Source organism: Lucilia cuprina, chromosome 2 (genome assembly GCF_022045245.1).
Source record: "Lucilia cuprina isolate Lc7/37 chromosome 2, ASM2204524v1, whole genome shotgun sequence".
Taxonomy (NCBI): Eukaryota; Metazoa; Arthropoda; class Insecta; order Diptera; family Calliphoridae; genus Lucilia; species Lucilia cuprina.
The window spans coordinates 31,468,180-31,486,455 of record NC_060950.1 but is presented as its reverse complement, the minus strand read 5'-3'; the positions used below and the strand labels follow the sequence as shown (position 1 = coordinate 31,486,455).

The following is an 18,276-nucleotide window of genomic DNA, read 5'->3' as shown; positions in this document are numbered from 1 at the left end:
TGTATACGAATTTAAGTTGAATTGTACCTTGCCTCAGATCTCCTCCACCACCATCAGTGGTGATAGAGGATATATATAAGTTTGTCGTTCCGTGTGTAATACCAAGTAATATTCATCTAAGACCCAACGAAGTGAAATTCTGAGTCGATTTAGCTATGTCCGTCTGTCTGTTGCTAACGCTCACGTTAAAACTAAGCTAAAGATATCAACCAAATTCAGCAAAAATATTTATTGTTATCTTAAGCAGTTTGGTGTTAAAGATCAGTTCAAAATTTTAGTATTAAAAATCAGTTCAAAATTGGTTCACGACGTAAAAAGTTATGTATAAAATTTTCAGACTACCTCGAAAAAATTAAGTTTTTTTCTTAATTGTTCATCTTTTTTTCACAGAAACTACAAAGATAATTCGGTGAATTTTATCACACACTATTTTTTCTTTACAGGGATCAAGCCCACAACCCAAAACCAATATAATTTTTCTTTACCTAATCAAAATTAGTTCTACACATGCAGAAATGTTAGTACCCCCATTAGGGAAACAAAACTTTTGTCGAGTTATATATAAACTAGATAGTTAAACTGGTTTTAATAAAAAAGAAGTTTGCTGGTGGAGTGTATTTAAGATTACCGAATATAGCACTCTCACTTGTTTCTATTTTATTTGTATGATGAAAGTCCTGTTACGTCCGCCCAATTTTTGTCTTAGATAATCACATTGACACTAAAGTTGCTCCGACAAAATATGAGGAATCTGTTATCTTTTCTCAGATATAATGATTTAATATTTTCTTAATAATGTAAAGTGTCACGCCCACTTTAACAATTTTTGTCAACAAATATTTTTATTAATGTTGTCCGTAAAATAAAATAGCTGCTGCAATTTCTTAGTCGATTAAGTCCAAATAAAATAACATACTAATTATAATTATTATTAGATGTATTAAGGCAGGCATATGTATGTGTTACGCATCTATATATATTTATACCCTCCACCACCATCAGTGGTATATATAACTTTGCCAATCCCGGTGTATCAGCAAGAAATATTCCTTATCAAATATTGAGTCGATTTATCTATGTCAGTCTGTCTTTTTAAAACACGCTCAAGTTCCGGTTCTGACCGAATTCCGACTCTACAAACATAATTTCATGTTTCTCGTTTCAATATTATAGAAAATTCAAAAAATACCTTTAGCAGAACGAAAAAGTACCAAAAAATCCCTATTGAAAAAGTACCTTTTAAAAAATGGTACAAAAAAGTTCCGTTTTTTGAGTTATCATCTAATTCCGAATCTATATACTTAATTCCATGTTCGTAGGTTCAATATTATAGAATATTCAAAAAGTACCCTTTGTAAAACGAAAAAGTTCCCTTTTATTTGTTCTCGCCTAATTCAGACTCTACATACTTCTTGTCATATGTCTAGGATCAATTTATAGAAAATTCAAAACGTACCTTTTAAAAATCGAAAAAGTTCCCTTTTATGGCTTTTTACATAAGACAGGCTCCACATAATTTACACACTAGTGCTGCTCTCGTTCTGCTACTCTTACTCTGCTGCTCTCGCTCTGGCTTGTTTTTATAAACAAGCGTACAATAACAAAATTTACCGTATGATTATGTCTGAGCATGAATAAAAAATCTAAATTTTTTATGAAATTTCCAGAGGTTGTCTCGGGTTTTGCTCATATCTCCGTTATTTATATACCGATTTTACTGATTTTAAATAGTGATCTTCACGAAAGCATTACAGATACATAACCTGGTACTACGGGTGGCCACTTGCCCGCAGGACTCTGTCCTGGCTGGTCAGTTGGTTGAGGTTCCTTCGGGATATACGTAGTGGCTGTAGTTAAAAAAAATTTCGCGGGAAAATTAATATTTCGGGATAAGTTCGGAGCTGTTGCCGAAACAACAGATACCCCACAGAGAAGTGACTGGGATGAATGTGGAGTATGACGGGACTCACCCACCGTCTACCTATAATAAATGAGTCGTATGTTTTTCTCATATGAATGTGTCGTATAAATGAGATGTGTGCTGGGTTGTATGATGATGGATGAAAGGTATCATATACAAATGATACCATTGAATTTTCCTTCCTTGTCTAGATATTTTTAGAGTTCATATCAGAATTACCACAGTGTGTCCCCGTGAGTAAGAACAAAATCTCGGCTTATTTGATGGATTCGTACTTTTGTCCACTGGTTACGTCTGTAGGTGCTGTTGCCAAAGCAACAAAGGGCCATCCCATCTGCGTGATTGTGAACGGAAGTGATGTTTTACATCTTGGAAGTTAAGCAATGGGACAGCAATGGTCAGAGATTGGATAGCTCGAGTACTTAAACAAAGTGCTGGTACATGGACCGGCCCAATACATTATAAAAATTGCCACCTGCGAATACATATACATACAAATGTATTTAACATTTTAAAAATAATAATTTGCCCAAACATTTCATTTGCGAGGAAATGATGGTTCCATGATGAAACTAACAAAAAGAAAATTCGATTCTGTTTATTTTAAATGTAAATTTTCATGTATTTTATAATAAATGAGATTTTGTGTAAATTTAAATTTATTCGAATTTCATTTCATCAGTTCTAAACACCGAATTTTTATAAACTAACTAACTTATTTATTAAATCCCCCAATATATGGTACTAAGAAATATTTTATTGTATTCTAGTATGTGACTTCAATCGAATTTTGTAGATAAGGAAGTGTTATGATTTCATTGTGTTAACACAAGATATATTGATTAGACCTTAATTTGATTCAATTCTTTTCTTTTGATTTTGAGCATTGAATAATTGTTGAAAAGGCATTATTTTAATGATAAGAATTAAATTTCTATTGAAATTATGAAATATTAATAATTGTAACCGATTTCCGACCATTCTTTTTCTGTGTGAAGGAAAAAGTTTTTCCATCGGTACATCTTTAATCCTAGCTTTCATACAAGGTCCTGTACAAGGATTTTCAGAAATGTTACTGTCCATTTCTTTTTACAATCGCTCCATAATTTGTCAAAGCTCCCTCACTCCCATTTTACTTATTACTAAATAACAAAAGATACAAAATTTGACTGAAATATTCCTTTTTTATACAGAAATGTTACTGTAAGAATTTTTTACTATTGGTCCATAAATGATCATAGCTCCCATATAAGATCTCTTCTCGAAAATCATTTTCACTGTATTTATCTTAACGAAAATTATAAACTATTAGTGTACAACAATATGTTTGAATTTTCTAAAGTCTATGACACACACGCAAATTATTAAATATCGCTAAAGCATACTTTAGGGCGCTGTTAAAATATAAAAGTAAATAGCGTTTTCTATAAAAAAATACATGAGAAAACTTATTTTTACAAATATTTCACCAAACCAAAAATTATATAAATATAAAAGTGGTGGTTATTTAAGATTAGGAGCATTAAAATAGCACTCTAACTTGTTTGTTGTTTATTTGATGAGAATTCGTTTTGTGTGTGAATAGTAAAATCGTAGGCGTATGATACATTTTTTAATCATTAAATATCAAGTATACGAACAGGTGTATTTTATTAATAAGGAAATTAAGAGTATACAATTGAAAAAATTATGATACATTTACTGAGTACCATTTGTTTAAGAGTCATTGTTTATTTTAAACTTACCAAAAATGTTTTCTATTAATATTTAATTTAGCATTTTAATCAAGATTAACTTTGTTTTTAGCTACTTACACATGAGTCACTCTACAGAAATATAAAGTATTTATTTTTTTAATTCTGGTGTCATTTATTAACTTGACTTTTTTTATTATTGCACAAAACATTTACATAATTAAAACTCCATACAAAAAAAAAAAAAAAAAAACACATAAAAACCTCCCGCAATAGACGAATAAAAAATAACCATTAATTTTGAAATCTCAAAAGTAATAAATTTTCTATTCTAACTCATACATTGAACAAACAACAAATTCAAAGCACGAATTTTGGTTGTATAAATTTAATGTTTGGATTTGTATTGTTGTTTTTTCATATCCATGTTTTTTCTAAGGGAAAACATATACATAGAACCAAAAAAAATAAATAGAACATATCAATCAAAATGAATAAACAAACCAAATCCAACAATATGTCAACTAGGATTTAATAATGTGCTGAGCTGAACTGTATCAAACTGAGTTGTGATTGTACTTTGGATTTTGTATGTGATGTTGGAGTTTTCTTTTTGGAATTTTTTATTAAAAAAAAATAAATGAAAAACAATAACCACCATAAATAAACTTCATCATATACTTTGTCATTAGTCCAATGTTTATTTATTATTTTTCCGCTTTCCGTTTGGGTTTTTTGGTTAAAGCAGCTTTTGTGTATTTCTTTATAATTTTCAATCCTTGTCAAATTTTTGTGGTTGAGGCTTGAGATTGTATGTCTGCTCTAAAGGAATGTCTTTAACAGTGCAATATAAGAACCAGTGGTACTTAAAATCTGTTGAAGAAAAAAGTTAAATAAATTTTTAATTAGTACTAAAACCAAACAGAATTTGTTCTGCTCTATCAAAGAAATTAAAATTCTCTCTTTTGGGAATATCATAATGTTTTCATAATCATATAAGTTTCTTAGTTTTAAATTGCAAATCAGAAATAAATTTTCTTTATTAAAGTATAACGGAGTTATATTATAAACAGTTGAAAACGGACAGAATAACATTTGAGGGATTTGTAGCGAATCACATTGGCTAAGTTTGTTGCCTTATTTAACCGGACAGATGTAGAGAAAATGACAAAAAATACAATACAAGTAAAATTTATCCTTTTTGTTCTAATATCTTTAGCCAAACGTCAATGAGTTTTTTGGTTTCGATAACTAAAACATAATTTACCTTTGGCGAATGATAAAAAGTGTCAATATATGAAAGCGTACAAAAAAGCTGTGGTATAAAGAAGGTAACTAACTATTACCTAGCAAACAATATATAAAAATCCCTTTCTTTACTGTTTTCATACCATTTTTTGTCGTCTCTCATAATTTCGTAGTCACCACCACCACCAATAGTAAATATCTCGTTCTCTCTGTGCTGCACAGTAATTTGAATGGTTTAATAATTAAGTTGTAAGTGCCATAAATATGAGCATTAAAATGTGCTTAATCTTCATCAAAAAAATAAGTGGTCTACTGTCAAAATAATAAGAACAAAAAAACTGTTTGTGTTTCATATACAAACAATTTTTTTGTTTTAATTATGGCTATTTTTTTTTTTTGGAAAATAAAGGCAGTAGTTCTTAAATTTAATTTTTAGATTTATAGGCAAAATTATGAAAGAAATTTTTAAGGGAAATAATTATGATATATATACTTATCTCTCGTTTTGCCTTGTGTTTTGGCATATTGTACGGAAAAGACGAATTTCGTCTTTTAACCATAAACAGGAATGAGTTGTAATGATTACACAAAGCAATAAACATATTTAAGATATGAGGCGGCGCTTACAGCCGAACGGCTCTTTACTTTAGGCGAACTGGCCAAAAGCGGTTATAGAACACGTCATCAATGTATACTGGACACATTGGAATGTTGTACACAATCATCGGACTTGCCTGATCGTATACCAGACACAGAATATGTCGCTGATCCCAGATAGAATGTCTTGGTCAAACGGAACATTAAGTAAATACCATTAGAAATCCGTTGTTACACGGATGGCTCTAAATTGGGGGACAAATATACCACCGTTTACCAAATCATAACACTAGCTTCTAGGCAGAAGTACGAGCAATAACGAAATGTGTAAATTGGATTAGAATAAATATGGCGCCCACAACGCTTAATATATTTACCGACAGCCAGAAAGCAATTAGGGCGATATCAGGGGTAAGTTTCACATCACATGGGTAAAAGCCCACTCGGGAGTAGTCGGTAACGAAAAGGCGAATGTAATAGCTTTAAAGGGATGGAAGCTCGAGGCAGTTAAACTGACAAACGCAAAACCATTCGACGCAACAAAAGCTGAACTAAAAATATGGGTGAGAGAATCCTATAAGGCCCCTTGGAATAATGAAACAGTGGGTAGAAATACGAAGATCCTATGGGGTGATCCTGATGAAAGCAAGAAAAAAATGTCCCTAAATTGAGCTAGTCTGAAGTTAGTATGATGGTGCGTATTTTGAGTGGACTCACAGGACTACGAGCACATCTATGTAAAATTGGTCGTGCGAATTCAGACGAATGTAGAGCATGTAGAGTATGAATGAGAGGACAGTGAAACTCTGGAGCACTTTCTTTGCCACTGCCAGGCATTCGTCGAAGTTAGAACGGATGTTAATCCGGAAATAACATTCCTGACTAACACTGATTGGAGGATTCTTAGGAATTACGTTCATGAAACTGAATTTCTGAACACTGAAAAATATATTTTTTTCATGGTAAGGAGAGCACAACAGGCCCGTTAGTGGTGTATTTCTTCGGATTTGATGTAGTATACATCCTCCTATCGACCTACCTACCTACCTTAAAATAATCTCTGGGTCATAAAAACTAAAAATAAAATTTTCGAAAATTCGAACTTAAGTTCGAAATTTTTTTTAAAGACCTTAAACCAGTTCTGGTGGCCCGACTTGTCTGATTTGACAGATTAAAGTACACTTGATGACACTACATTGCTATGTTGAAATATTTAGAATTAAGCTCGAAAATTCGAAGTAATGGTCGAAAAAATTTTGAAGCTGTTAAAAAATCTTAAAATTGGGGATATTCACAAAAGTATAATTTTAGTTCTTTTGAAGCCAATTTCTTACATTTTCTAATTTCGAAATAATGTTCGAATAAATTTTAAAGAATTTACGCAACGAATTGTTGATAAAAAACCATAAACATAAACATCATGTTAACATTGTAATACACCAATGATTTTAATTATATATTGAAACTTATATATATCTTACAATATCGGGCAAATTAATGAGCAAATAATTGTTGACACAGGACTTTATCTGAAGTACCTAATTGTGTCCCTAAAAATCAGCAATTATACAGTATATGCTTAACACTGCTGGTCAAATGGGCAATATTTCGCTTCAGGAACCAGATACGTATGGTGAATTCTAAAATCCTTAATAATGATGTAAGGGAAAATTAAAGAAAACTATATAATTGTTTCAAATCAAATCTTCTTATTCAGAATAAATTAATTTAAAATAAATTTCTGTTATTAAAACCATTTAAGACTGTATATTCGTTTTCTTTTTAAAATATAACTGCTATTGTAATCATAAGCACTTTTAGTTTTTAATCTTTACAAAATTTTAATACTCTCTCTTGTATTCATGACTAGAAATTAACTCTTCTTTTCATTCTCAAGATATATCTTAAGTTGGATTTCTTTTCAAAACTATAAAGAAAAACACAACATAGAATAGAATTTTGTAAGACAAAAGATAAAGCCATTCAAACCACTGAGTTTTGTAATCATCAACTAATAGAACGTTTTCAACAACATCAACATGTTAAGGGTGGCGATGATTCTGATTCTGAGATGGTTGACGATTACGTATAATATGAAACAATGAGAGAAAAGACAGCAACATTATCTTAATATATCCTTCACCACTATAGTGTGGAGGGTATTTTGCGTTTATGCTTATGTTTGTAACATAAAGTATAATAATCGGCCCAAAATCACTTTCACGCCAGTCCATCCGTCTGTCAGTATATTTTGAACAGGCTACAGATGGAAATTTTCATGATAATTTTATGAAATTTGACACATGCTCTTCTTATAGTGCTTCCTTTCTACAGGCTCTTCAAGGAAGAACGCTATTGAAAACGGTTGAAATATGTTTTCATAATTATGTTAAATGTTCTATTATGTCAATAATTTTTTTTAAACTTTAAACGATGTTATCGATTTTTTAATAATCGAGTCTCATTTGACCATAGCCCCCATACAAACTTCCCTTCAAACAATGACTTGAAGTTCAAATTCACTTACAATCACTAACAATACGATCAAATATTGCGGAATTAAGGTAAAAACAAATTGAATGCTTTATTATTAGAAAAATAATCCACATTATTCACATACGGATTTGTGTCCATTCAAACTAGTTTTTTATACCCACCATCAAAAATGATGGGAGGTATATTGATTTTGTCATTCCGTTTGTAACACATCGAAATATTGGTCATAGACCCACAAAAGTATATATAAGTATTCTGAGTCCTCATTAAAGTCTAAGACGATCTTGCCATGTCTGTCCGTCCGTCTGTTTGTCTGTTGAAAGCACAATAGAGGCCGAATGAAATGAGATAGAGGGTTGAAATTTTACATAAATATTTATTTCTTTGTTTGGTATTAAAAATGGGCAATATCGGCCCACGTTTTCGGATAGCCACCATACAAGTGGCCCCTCGAAAAACAGCTTTAACAGTCATAACTTGTTATAGAAATATAGCGATGAAATTCGACATAAGTAAGTTTCGTATGATCCAAAATCACTATGCAAAATTGTATGAGGATTGGTCCATTATTGACTCTACCCCCATATAAGATCCCCTTCCGAAAACGACTTTAACGCTCATTACTGGCTTAAAAATTTTAGTATATAGATGAAATTCGACGTAAGTAAGTTTTATTTGAGTCAAAGGAGGTTTGATGGTGGGTATATAAGATTCGGCATAGCCGAATATAACACTCTTACTTGTTTTATTTACTTTTCTACTTACCGAACTGAAGGCCGTCAGTGATGGTGTAAAAAATGGTACTGCAATTGTTGTTGGTCTTTGAGAACGGCGCAACATCATTAAAATCATTTTTCTAGTTTTAACATCACACTTGTACCACTCGATGTCATACAATGTCTCAGCAACTGCAGCACTCTGAATATGTGTGAAACGAGAAGCAACAAATAAAGAGATAAAATAGAGGAAACTTGGCAAAAAAATGTATATATTTTCTAAAAAGTAATATCTAAAAGTATGTTTGTATGTTTTGATAGAAATACAACGTGCATAACATAAAATATCTCACAGTTTGTTAGCATAAAAAATGAATTTACTGCCATATAGGAAATGTAAGAAGTATGATTGCTTGTGTTTTCCTTAGGGATCAAAAAGATGATTTCATAGCACTTTTTTTTCAAATTTGGTAGGTACTTTTTAGTTTGATTGAATGTATGTAGTATCTCATATATCGATATATAAACATTCTTCAGAGGATAAATTTGTTTTCCATAATTCGTAGGACCATTTGAAATTTATGTCTAACACCTATTTAATTTAAAGAATGCTGAACAAAGTAATACCTCTCTTGACATAGAAAGAAGAGAATAAGGAGCGGACTATCAATGAGGGGCTTGGCGACTTCCATATGAAATAAATACAAAATTTCTTATATCTATAAGAAGAACATATGAGCATTTTGAATAAAAAATTGCGGACTTTCATCTGGGGGTCTGTGAGTCCCTATATGAATTAAATAGCAAAATGTGTATATCTGAGAAACATATAAACATTTAGGGAATAATGGGCGGACTTTAAATGAGGTCTTGGCACCTCCTATATGAATTAGATAAAAAATTCGTATATCTTGGAATCTATTACTTTTTTTAAATTTTCATCGATTACATTAGGTTTTAAATTAACGTTCTTAAAAATTGGTGAATTGTGACAAATTGTATATCTGGAAAAATATTGCAGTTAGAATCTCTAAAGTTGTTAAGTGGGTTTTTTTTTATAAAATACTGGTACTTTTTGTCAAAAAAGTGTACTAAGTTCGTTTCGGTTCTGATTTTATATATGAGAATGAAAGTTAAATAAACTGAAATGACATTTTCATAGTGTGGACAATTTATTAATAGAAGGATGCCTCAAAATAGTAAGGAAAAATGTAAAATCTTAATTTTCGTATACCAATGCATCAAAGTTTAAAGAATTTGCTTATATAAATTAAGATTGGAAATTCTTAAAAGCATAATTTTTTTTAAACTTTTGAAAGGTGTTGCTGCGTCAGTCTAATTGTATGCTTATGAACAATACACTCAGGTAATGTTCACACCATAAGGAAAATGTATTTGATTTTTTTTATTATTTCTGTCATTACATTTTTCATTTTTCTACATGTTGTTTTTATGAGTATATATACATATGTATGTGTATATGTAGCTGCCGTAGAGTAATTAAAATATTGTCATGCAGAAGTACTAGAAGAAAAATCACGTTTTAAGCTTAAGAATACAAGAGTGAATGTAATTGTTTTAATTCCGTTATGTGCTCTTTTTTTGTTGCTTTTTTAAGTGTGTATGAGTGTTATGTGCTCTTCATGTTGAGCTGGTGCTTTTTATTATTACTTTTTTTTTGCATTTTTGTAGCTATGGGGATGTTATTATCAAAAATGTTTTTTAGGTTTACAAAAAAAAAATCAAGGTCGAGTAAAGGAAACAAAACTATTGTTTCTTTCTTTGCAAAAAAAAAAAAAAACGGAAGGTAAATATGGGAATGTTATGATTAAAGTTATAATTAAAGTTCTAAATTTAAATTTCTTATAATAAAACATAAAATTTTGATTCATTAATATAATTGAAAATGTTTTAATTACACAATTATACATAATATTATATGTCTGTAAGTATATTTTACAATTATACATCTAAATAGAAAATAAATAAATTATACTTACACTTTCACTAATATAACTGCCTCCAATGCAATATAAAAATAGTTGCGTCAATGCCGCAATACTATAAAAAATATAAATTAACAAACCCAACGAAGCAGAATTCTTTAACAGAGTTAACAAACACATCAGTACGAAAACATGTTGTAATACAAATTACAAAATGATGGTAAGAAAAACATAAAACAAAAAAGAGAGAGAGAGAGAAAAAGTTAAAACTTTGTTATTTATCTTGCTGACTTGTTTTCTTGTTTTGATAATGTTATAATTTTCATCTTATTGTTTATGTTTTGCTCTGTATTATTATTACTCTGTTTGTTATTGCTTTTAGTTATATTTTATTTTTTATTGTTTTATTTGTAAGACCACCATGATAGTAGTATACAAATATGTAAGTATTAAGAACATAAATTAATACAAAACCATAAAACACCATTTCTAGGCAAATGAAAGACAAAATATAAACAAATGGTCAAATTTAACAAAATAAGCGAAAACATTTTTTTATGTACTAGCTTATAACCCGCTACCTTGTTAGCGAGCCGTTTTATAGGCAATTGTGTTAATATCTCTATTTTTTAATGTTGTACTACCGATATTTTAGAAAATTCAAAGAGCACATTTTGAAGAACGTACCAAAAGTACCATAAAGTCCCTTTCTATAGGGTATCACTTAATCAGGAACATACATGCTTAATTTCATCTTTCTGGGTCTAATATTATAGAAATTTTAAAAAGTACCTTTTGAAGAACATAAAAGTACCAAAAAGTCCCCTTTTAAGGGTTCTCACGTAATCCGGGCTCTACATACTAAATTTCATGCTTTTAGGTTCAATATTATAGAAATTTAAAAAAGTACCTTTTGAAGAACGAAAAGTACAAAAATGTTCTCTATTTGTGGTTCTCACGTAATCCCTGCATTACATGTTTAATTTCACATTCCTAGGTTCAATATTATGCAAAAAAATCAAAAAGTAAATTTTTCATGCTTATAGGTTCAATATTATACATATTTCAAAAAGTACTTTTTGAGGAACTAAAAATTATCAAAATATCCCCTTTTATGGGTTCTTACTTAATCCAGGCCATACATGCTTAATATCATGCTTCTATGTTCAATATTATAGAAATTGCAAAAAGGACAAAAGTATGTTCTTTGGTTTAAAAGATACACGGGGTGCATAAGTACCAAAATGCAGTTTTTACCCGTTTGTTCCCCTAAAGGGGCCGAATTCGAAAAAAGTACCAGACACCTGTCCTCTTACCTTTTAAATGAACGACGATAAGCTTTTTACTGATTTTGCATCTTGTCTAGTTAAGGAGATATAAAGTTACCGAATTTATACGTTTTTACCCTTTTTACCCATCTTAGTGGATGTATTCCGTGTGAGACCAATCTCCTGTACAAATTTCAGCTCTTTAGCTTCAACCGTTTAGGCTGTGGGATGATAAATCTGCCAGTCAGTAACGTTAGATTTATTATGTTGTTTGTATTATAGAGTGCTTTAAATGTTTTGCTTATAAACATTGAAAGTTATTCTCTTATTTACCGATCAAAAACTTATATTTAAAAGTAGTAAAGGTAAAAATCCCATTTTTTACTACTTATTCGTTAGCATTTTAATAATTTGTTTAACACGATGATGTTATTGGAGACAAGTAGGGTAGAAGGGGGATTAATGCCATAGGGGCACATCTGCCAATAGTGAATAACATGAAAACTGAGTAATCGATTTTATCGCATTATCAAATTTTGTTTTCGTTTATCGATTATCTATCATCCCTGAAAAATTGAAACATTAAGTTTACATATGATGGGAGGCAGACATGATTAATTGTTTTTCAAATGGCTTTGAAAATATTTCACTGTGTGAACTTTTTGTGCTAACTTTTTTAGTTTTTGTGATAGAAAATATATATTGGTCAGTATTAGAACGTCAATAATAGTGAACAATAAGACATAATATTTTCGATAATATAATTTGAAGACCGAAAAAAATTGAAACTAAACCCCAGAACTGCCCGTGGGGCACATGCGCCAAATATATGTAATGATTGTGATGTAGAACAAAATTTGGTTAAAATATAGAAAAAATCAGTAATAATTTGTTTTAATTTTTTTGCTAAGTCTTGTGAAGAAACAATAAATATCTGGTTTATTATACTTTGTTTAATGAATTAAAGTATAAAACAGCAAAATAAGTTTTTATTTTTGTATTTTTTTCTTTTATTTTACTAATCCCGTTGGCGTATTTACCCCATGGATGGGCGGTATCGCCGTTTTTGGTCAGTGCGGAAAAGTTAAAAAAATATGTACATGAGGATGTCTTAAGAAGGATTGAAAGGAATAAAACTAACGCCAACATATCTAAGTATCCGAACCAAGAAAAAAGTGGCATATGGTCCCCCTTCTACCCTACTTACCACGCTCGTTTACAAATCACTTATAAGGTTATTTCTTTCAAAAACAAAAAAATGATTTTACATTCATTCTTGTTCGTTAGTTAATGCTGGTTTTCACAATGTGTGAAAAAAACTTGCAAGCGTGCAATTAAAAAAAAAAAATCAAATACAACGTATGTACTTTGAAGAAAGACCCCATCTTGATATTATTGCAATCCCTTGGAAAAAAGGGCTACGTAAAGATCAAATGTATCCTCAGCCTTTCCTTGGAATGATTTGACATGGGGTCGAATCAGAGAACCACATAATGTAATACCATGGGAGGACAGTTGCCCGCAGGACTATATCCTGCCTGGTCAGTTGGTAATTGTTTCTTCGAAATCTCCGTAGTGTTTGTGGTTTAAACTCAAATTTGCGGGAAAAGTGACTTGTGATGAAAAGACTAATGTACAGTAAAGTATATACTTTGGGATAAGTTCGGTGTCACAGAGGAGTGACTATGGGAATAAGCATTGGAAATGAGTTGGTGTTAAATGTATGACAGCATTTAACACCAACATTGAATGAATGAAGGGGTTGAATGTTGTTTTCTATGATTGTGTCGGATGAATAAGAAGAGTACTTGGTTGAAAGATTATAGATGAAAGGTATCATATGCAAATGATACTAATGAATTTTTCTTCCTTGTCTAGGCATGTTCAGATTTACCACAATGTGCTCTCTTAAGAACAAAGTCTTAATCTTACTATTACTGGATTCGTACTTCGGTCTACCGGTTATGTCTCTCGGTACTGTTGCCGAATTAACAGAGGCCATCCCATCTGCGTGGTTGTAAACGGAAGTGATGTTCTCGGAAGTGAAGAAACGGGTCAATAATGGTCAGTACTTGTGCAAAACGCACGTATACTAGACCGGAAATTCCATATACGTAAATTGCCACACTGAGTCATCACAAAAGCTCACAAAGTTGAAAAAGACCACTATGAAATAAGGCCAATACGGCAGGAATTCAACGGAATGTAAATACATGCTATTATCGAGTTTTTGCTGGCTTTATTTTAAAATTTCTAAATAATTCGAATTGAAAACAAGTAAGATTGTTATATTTGACTATGCCGAATCTTATATACCCACCATCAAAGGACCTAATAGTTATATTGATATTATTATGAGATTTTGAATTATAAAAAACTTGTAGCCAGTAATCTGCGTTAAAGTAAATTTCTGTAGAGCCTTATATGGGGGTATAAATTCGATGGAGAGATTTATGCTCAAAAGCAACTTACTTATGTCGAATTTCAGCGCTACAACTTAAGCCGCAAATCTCACATATATTATTTTGTGTGTGTATGTGTTGTTCTAAGCAACAACAAAATGAGTTGAAATAATTCTCATTTGGTTTGTAACATTATTTGTATAAGTATTTCACTTTGTATAGAATAATGTAGTTATGTTTTTGTGAATCAAATTGAAATTGGTAAATCGTGTCGTGTAATGTAGGTTTTTACTTTTTTAGAAACTGTAATTTTACTGATTCAGTAATCAAAATATATTTGATTTCGATATATATTTTTTAACAACATTTCGATCACAGTGGATAATAATATAATCATGTATAACTAACAATATTATGGTAAATAAAAAATATAATCATAATATGTTGCTCTTAAAATATTGTTACCACAACCATGTTTATCTCTGCATGTAAACACATATTTATACCCTACACCACTTTAGTGGGGAAGTGCTGATGTTTGTAGCATACAAAAATATTTGTCTTAAAGTATACCAATCGGCTTAGAATCATTTTCTGAGTCGATTAAGCTATGTCCGTCCGTCTGGCTGGCCGGCTGGCTGGCTGTCCATATAAACCTTATGCGCCAGGTGCAGGCCGCAATTTTCAAGATAATTGGATGAAATTTGGCACACACGCTTCTTTTGGCCCAAGGAAAATGGTTAAAATCGGTCCATTATTTCGACTAGCCCCCATACAACCGTACACCTCAAATAGGGCCTTTTAGCTTATAATTAATTTAAATGATCTATTATGTTAACAAAAGTCAACAAAACTTAGTTTTATAGAACTATAAATGACACTACCGATTTTTGTAATGATCGGGCTTCATTTAACCCTATACCCCATACAAACTCCCCTTCAGAAAATGACTTAAAAGTCAAAATTCACTTACAAACACTAATAACACTTTTAAATTCTACATAAATAATAATGAAGAAGACTTAACTTCCCCTACCAACATTTTTAAGGATAGGGCCACATTTTGCCCTACTCCCCTTTGAGCCCCCTTAAAAAATCTCTTTTTTTTGCCAAAAAAGTGAAAATATTCCGAAATAAAGTTCAAAAAACAAACCAAATGTTTTATTTTTTTAAATAATTCCCATTTTTAACATACATACTGACAGGTGTAGGTCGGGCTACGCCCGACTATACATTCATACTTGTTTAGAGTTAGTAATGAAGATTAAAGTAATTTTTGGAGGGAACTATATATGAGGGGTAGGGCCAATTATATATAGGGAATATATCTGTAAAATGTCTATCCTCTGTCTCTTTCGTTTGGCCTTGTGCTTTCAACAGTCAGACAGACGGACAGCTAAATCGTCTTATAATTTAGTAAGAAATTTAATGGGTCTATGATTAATATTGCGATGTGTTAAAAACGGAATGACAAAATCATTATAATCTCTATCTTTTTTGATAGTGGGTATATAAAATATGAATTTTTTTAAAACACTTAAAAAAAATATGGTAAAACTTGAGTATATTTGTTAAATAATTATGAACATTACACATATTATCAATTCAAATTCTGCTTGATTTAGAAATAATTATTTTGGAAAATAATAAAAATAATTGAGTATACTTGTTATAACCATTCATCTTTACTCATACTACCATGTGGTCAATTCCAATTCTACATAGTTTAGAAACAATTTTGTTTTTAAATCGCAAACATTTTTTAGATGAAAGATTCTTTAATTTTAAAAAAATACGCTTAAAGGATATTTTCTTCTAAATTACATAGTATACACTAATAAGTAATAGGCGGATAAGATGCAATATGTACGATATAACTATTTACTTTGAGTAACTACTTTTGAGTAACAATAGCAAATTATTTAATAAGATCACTCTGATTCAAACGGGGTTCTTCTAACGGATAACCCCAATATCATACAGTTAGACAAGTATAGTATAGAAATTAAAGAAATGGTGTATAAATAATATGAATTTTATTACACGTGCGTGTTTTTTCAAGAATATATTTTTGTATGACAGTATGATTGCAACAGGTATGGGAGAGCTGACAAATTAGATTACTTTTAATTTAGTTAGTAATGATTAAATATATCAAATGTACGCTTAAACAGATATTTTTCTAATATTTTCTTTGTATATAGCAGATATTTTCTGTAGAAGCATCTATATCAATATATTCTAAAGAAAGTTACTTCGAAAGAGTATATTTTAAAGGTTTATATATTGAATAAAAAAAATCCTATACCCATCCCTGATGTTCATGTTGCTGCTATTTGTGTTTCCTTCATAAAAATTAGGTTAAATATAAAACAGCAGAAAAAAAGACCAAAAACGACAAACCAACAAGTGTACACAGAAAATGAAATAAAACATAATAAAAGTAATCAAATACTACTACAAGAGTATATTTATTTAGCGTGTCTTTATTTTATATAATTTAGTTTTTTTATTCGCACAATCTCAGCTGGGAGTATGAAGGTGATACTAAAGGTAAAAATTATAATGTAAAAATTAAGCGTAGCAAAAAATGCAAGAATTGTTTGCATTACCAACAAATGGGCGGAAATAAAAATTATTGTGTGGCATTAAGTGTTTGAGTTAAGAAGAGAGGAAACAGAAAGAAGACAAGATGAGAAAAAAGTAAATTATTATTTTTAATCTCTTAATTGTTATCTTTTAAATTAAATTGAGTTTTACAAAATAAATAAATACCATTTGCCTTTATTTCGAAAAAGCTAATGATGTGTAAAATTGGAATATAAGGCATTTTTCTTTTTTATACCCAATAACAAAAAAAGATGGGCGTATATTGCTTTTGTCATTAGGTTTGTAACGCATTAAAATATTTTTACTAAAATTACAAAATTTTACATATTTTAGGATTTTATTTAATACTAAAACGATCTAACCGTGCCCGTCTGTCAGACTTTTGCAAGCACGATAGAATTCTAAAGAAGGTATGATAAAACTACGAAGTAATGTTCTCTATAAATTAAGTTTGTTTGTTATGAAATTCCACATATGGAATGCGATTTAAATAAGTTTTATACCAACCAAAATCTCTCTAGCAAATTTTACAAGACCCCTTTAAGAGTTTATTTAAATGCTCATTACTGCATTGATGATAAATGATGATGGGTATATATAATTCGGCGTAGCCGAATTTTACACTCTTACTTATTTAAATTGTTATTTTTTTCTGTGGTTCTATGGATACTTTACTTAACTTTTACTTTCTTTTTAAAGTAAATAAGTAATCAAGTACATTTTGAAGTTTTTTGGTTGATTAAGAAATGGTAGTGTATTGGTGTGTATGTGGGTTGTTTGTTATTTTCCAGGAATATTTTGTAATTGTTTAGGTCATATTTTTATTTAGGATATTTCTTGCTTTTCTTTGTAAAACCCACCTGCTGTTACGTATATTTTTTTAAGAACAGTTTAGAAGTTGGTTTAAATAAAATCTAAAGAATATTATGAATATTTACCAAATACATAGTCATTGTACTGAAATGTGCTTGTGGTTTTCCATTGACTTCCAAATGGAAAACGGAAAAACGGTAATGAACATAGAAAAATAAATAGAAGTGTTACTGAGAGTAAGAAATATTACTCTAACACATGTACAAGTTCTGTGTGAATTTAATACACTTGTATGAGTCTTATAATTTTTGTTTACATAATATAACAAAAATATGAAAGTACACATTGCGAGTAAGTTGCAATAAGTTATATAGTAGTTTTTAATCTAGAAATTATATTTAAGAGATTCGTATTTGCTTAATTGATAAATGTACTGCTCAATATAACAATTTACAGTAACATTTTCGTATATATAAAATTTTTTTAGTCGAATTTTGTAAAGATCCTATTCTTGTATAGCATATACCGCTTCTAAAGTCTTATTTTATTGACGGATAACATCATT

At 30.3% G+C, this 18,276-nt stretch overlaps 1 protein-coding gene across 1 annotated transcript in view; it reads right to left on the bottom strand.

The window, feature by feature from the left end:
* Nucleotides 1–4,437: 4,437 nt before the first annotated feature.
* The window catches only part of LOC111675537 (odorant receptor 22c), a 29,743-nt gene continuing 15,904 nt past the window's right edge, over nt 4,438–18,276 (bottom strand). The window contains exons 5-7 of the mRNA XM_023436314.2: nt 10,673–10,774; nt 8,722–8,874; nt 4,438–4,488 (exon numbers count right to left, since the gene is read on the bottom strand). Coding sequence (XP_023292082.1) covers nt 4,438–4,488; nt 8,722–8,874; nt 10,673–10,774 — 306 coding nt within the window. The remainder of the gene's footprint in view (nt 4,489–8,721; nt 8,875–10,672; nt 10,775–18,276) is intronic.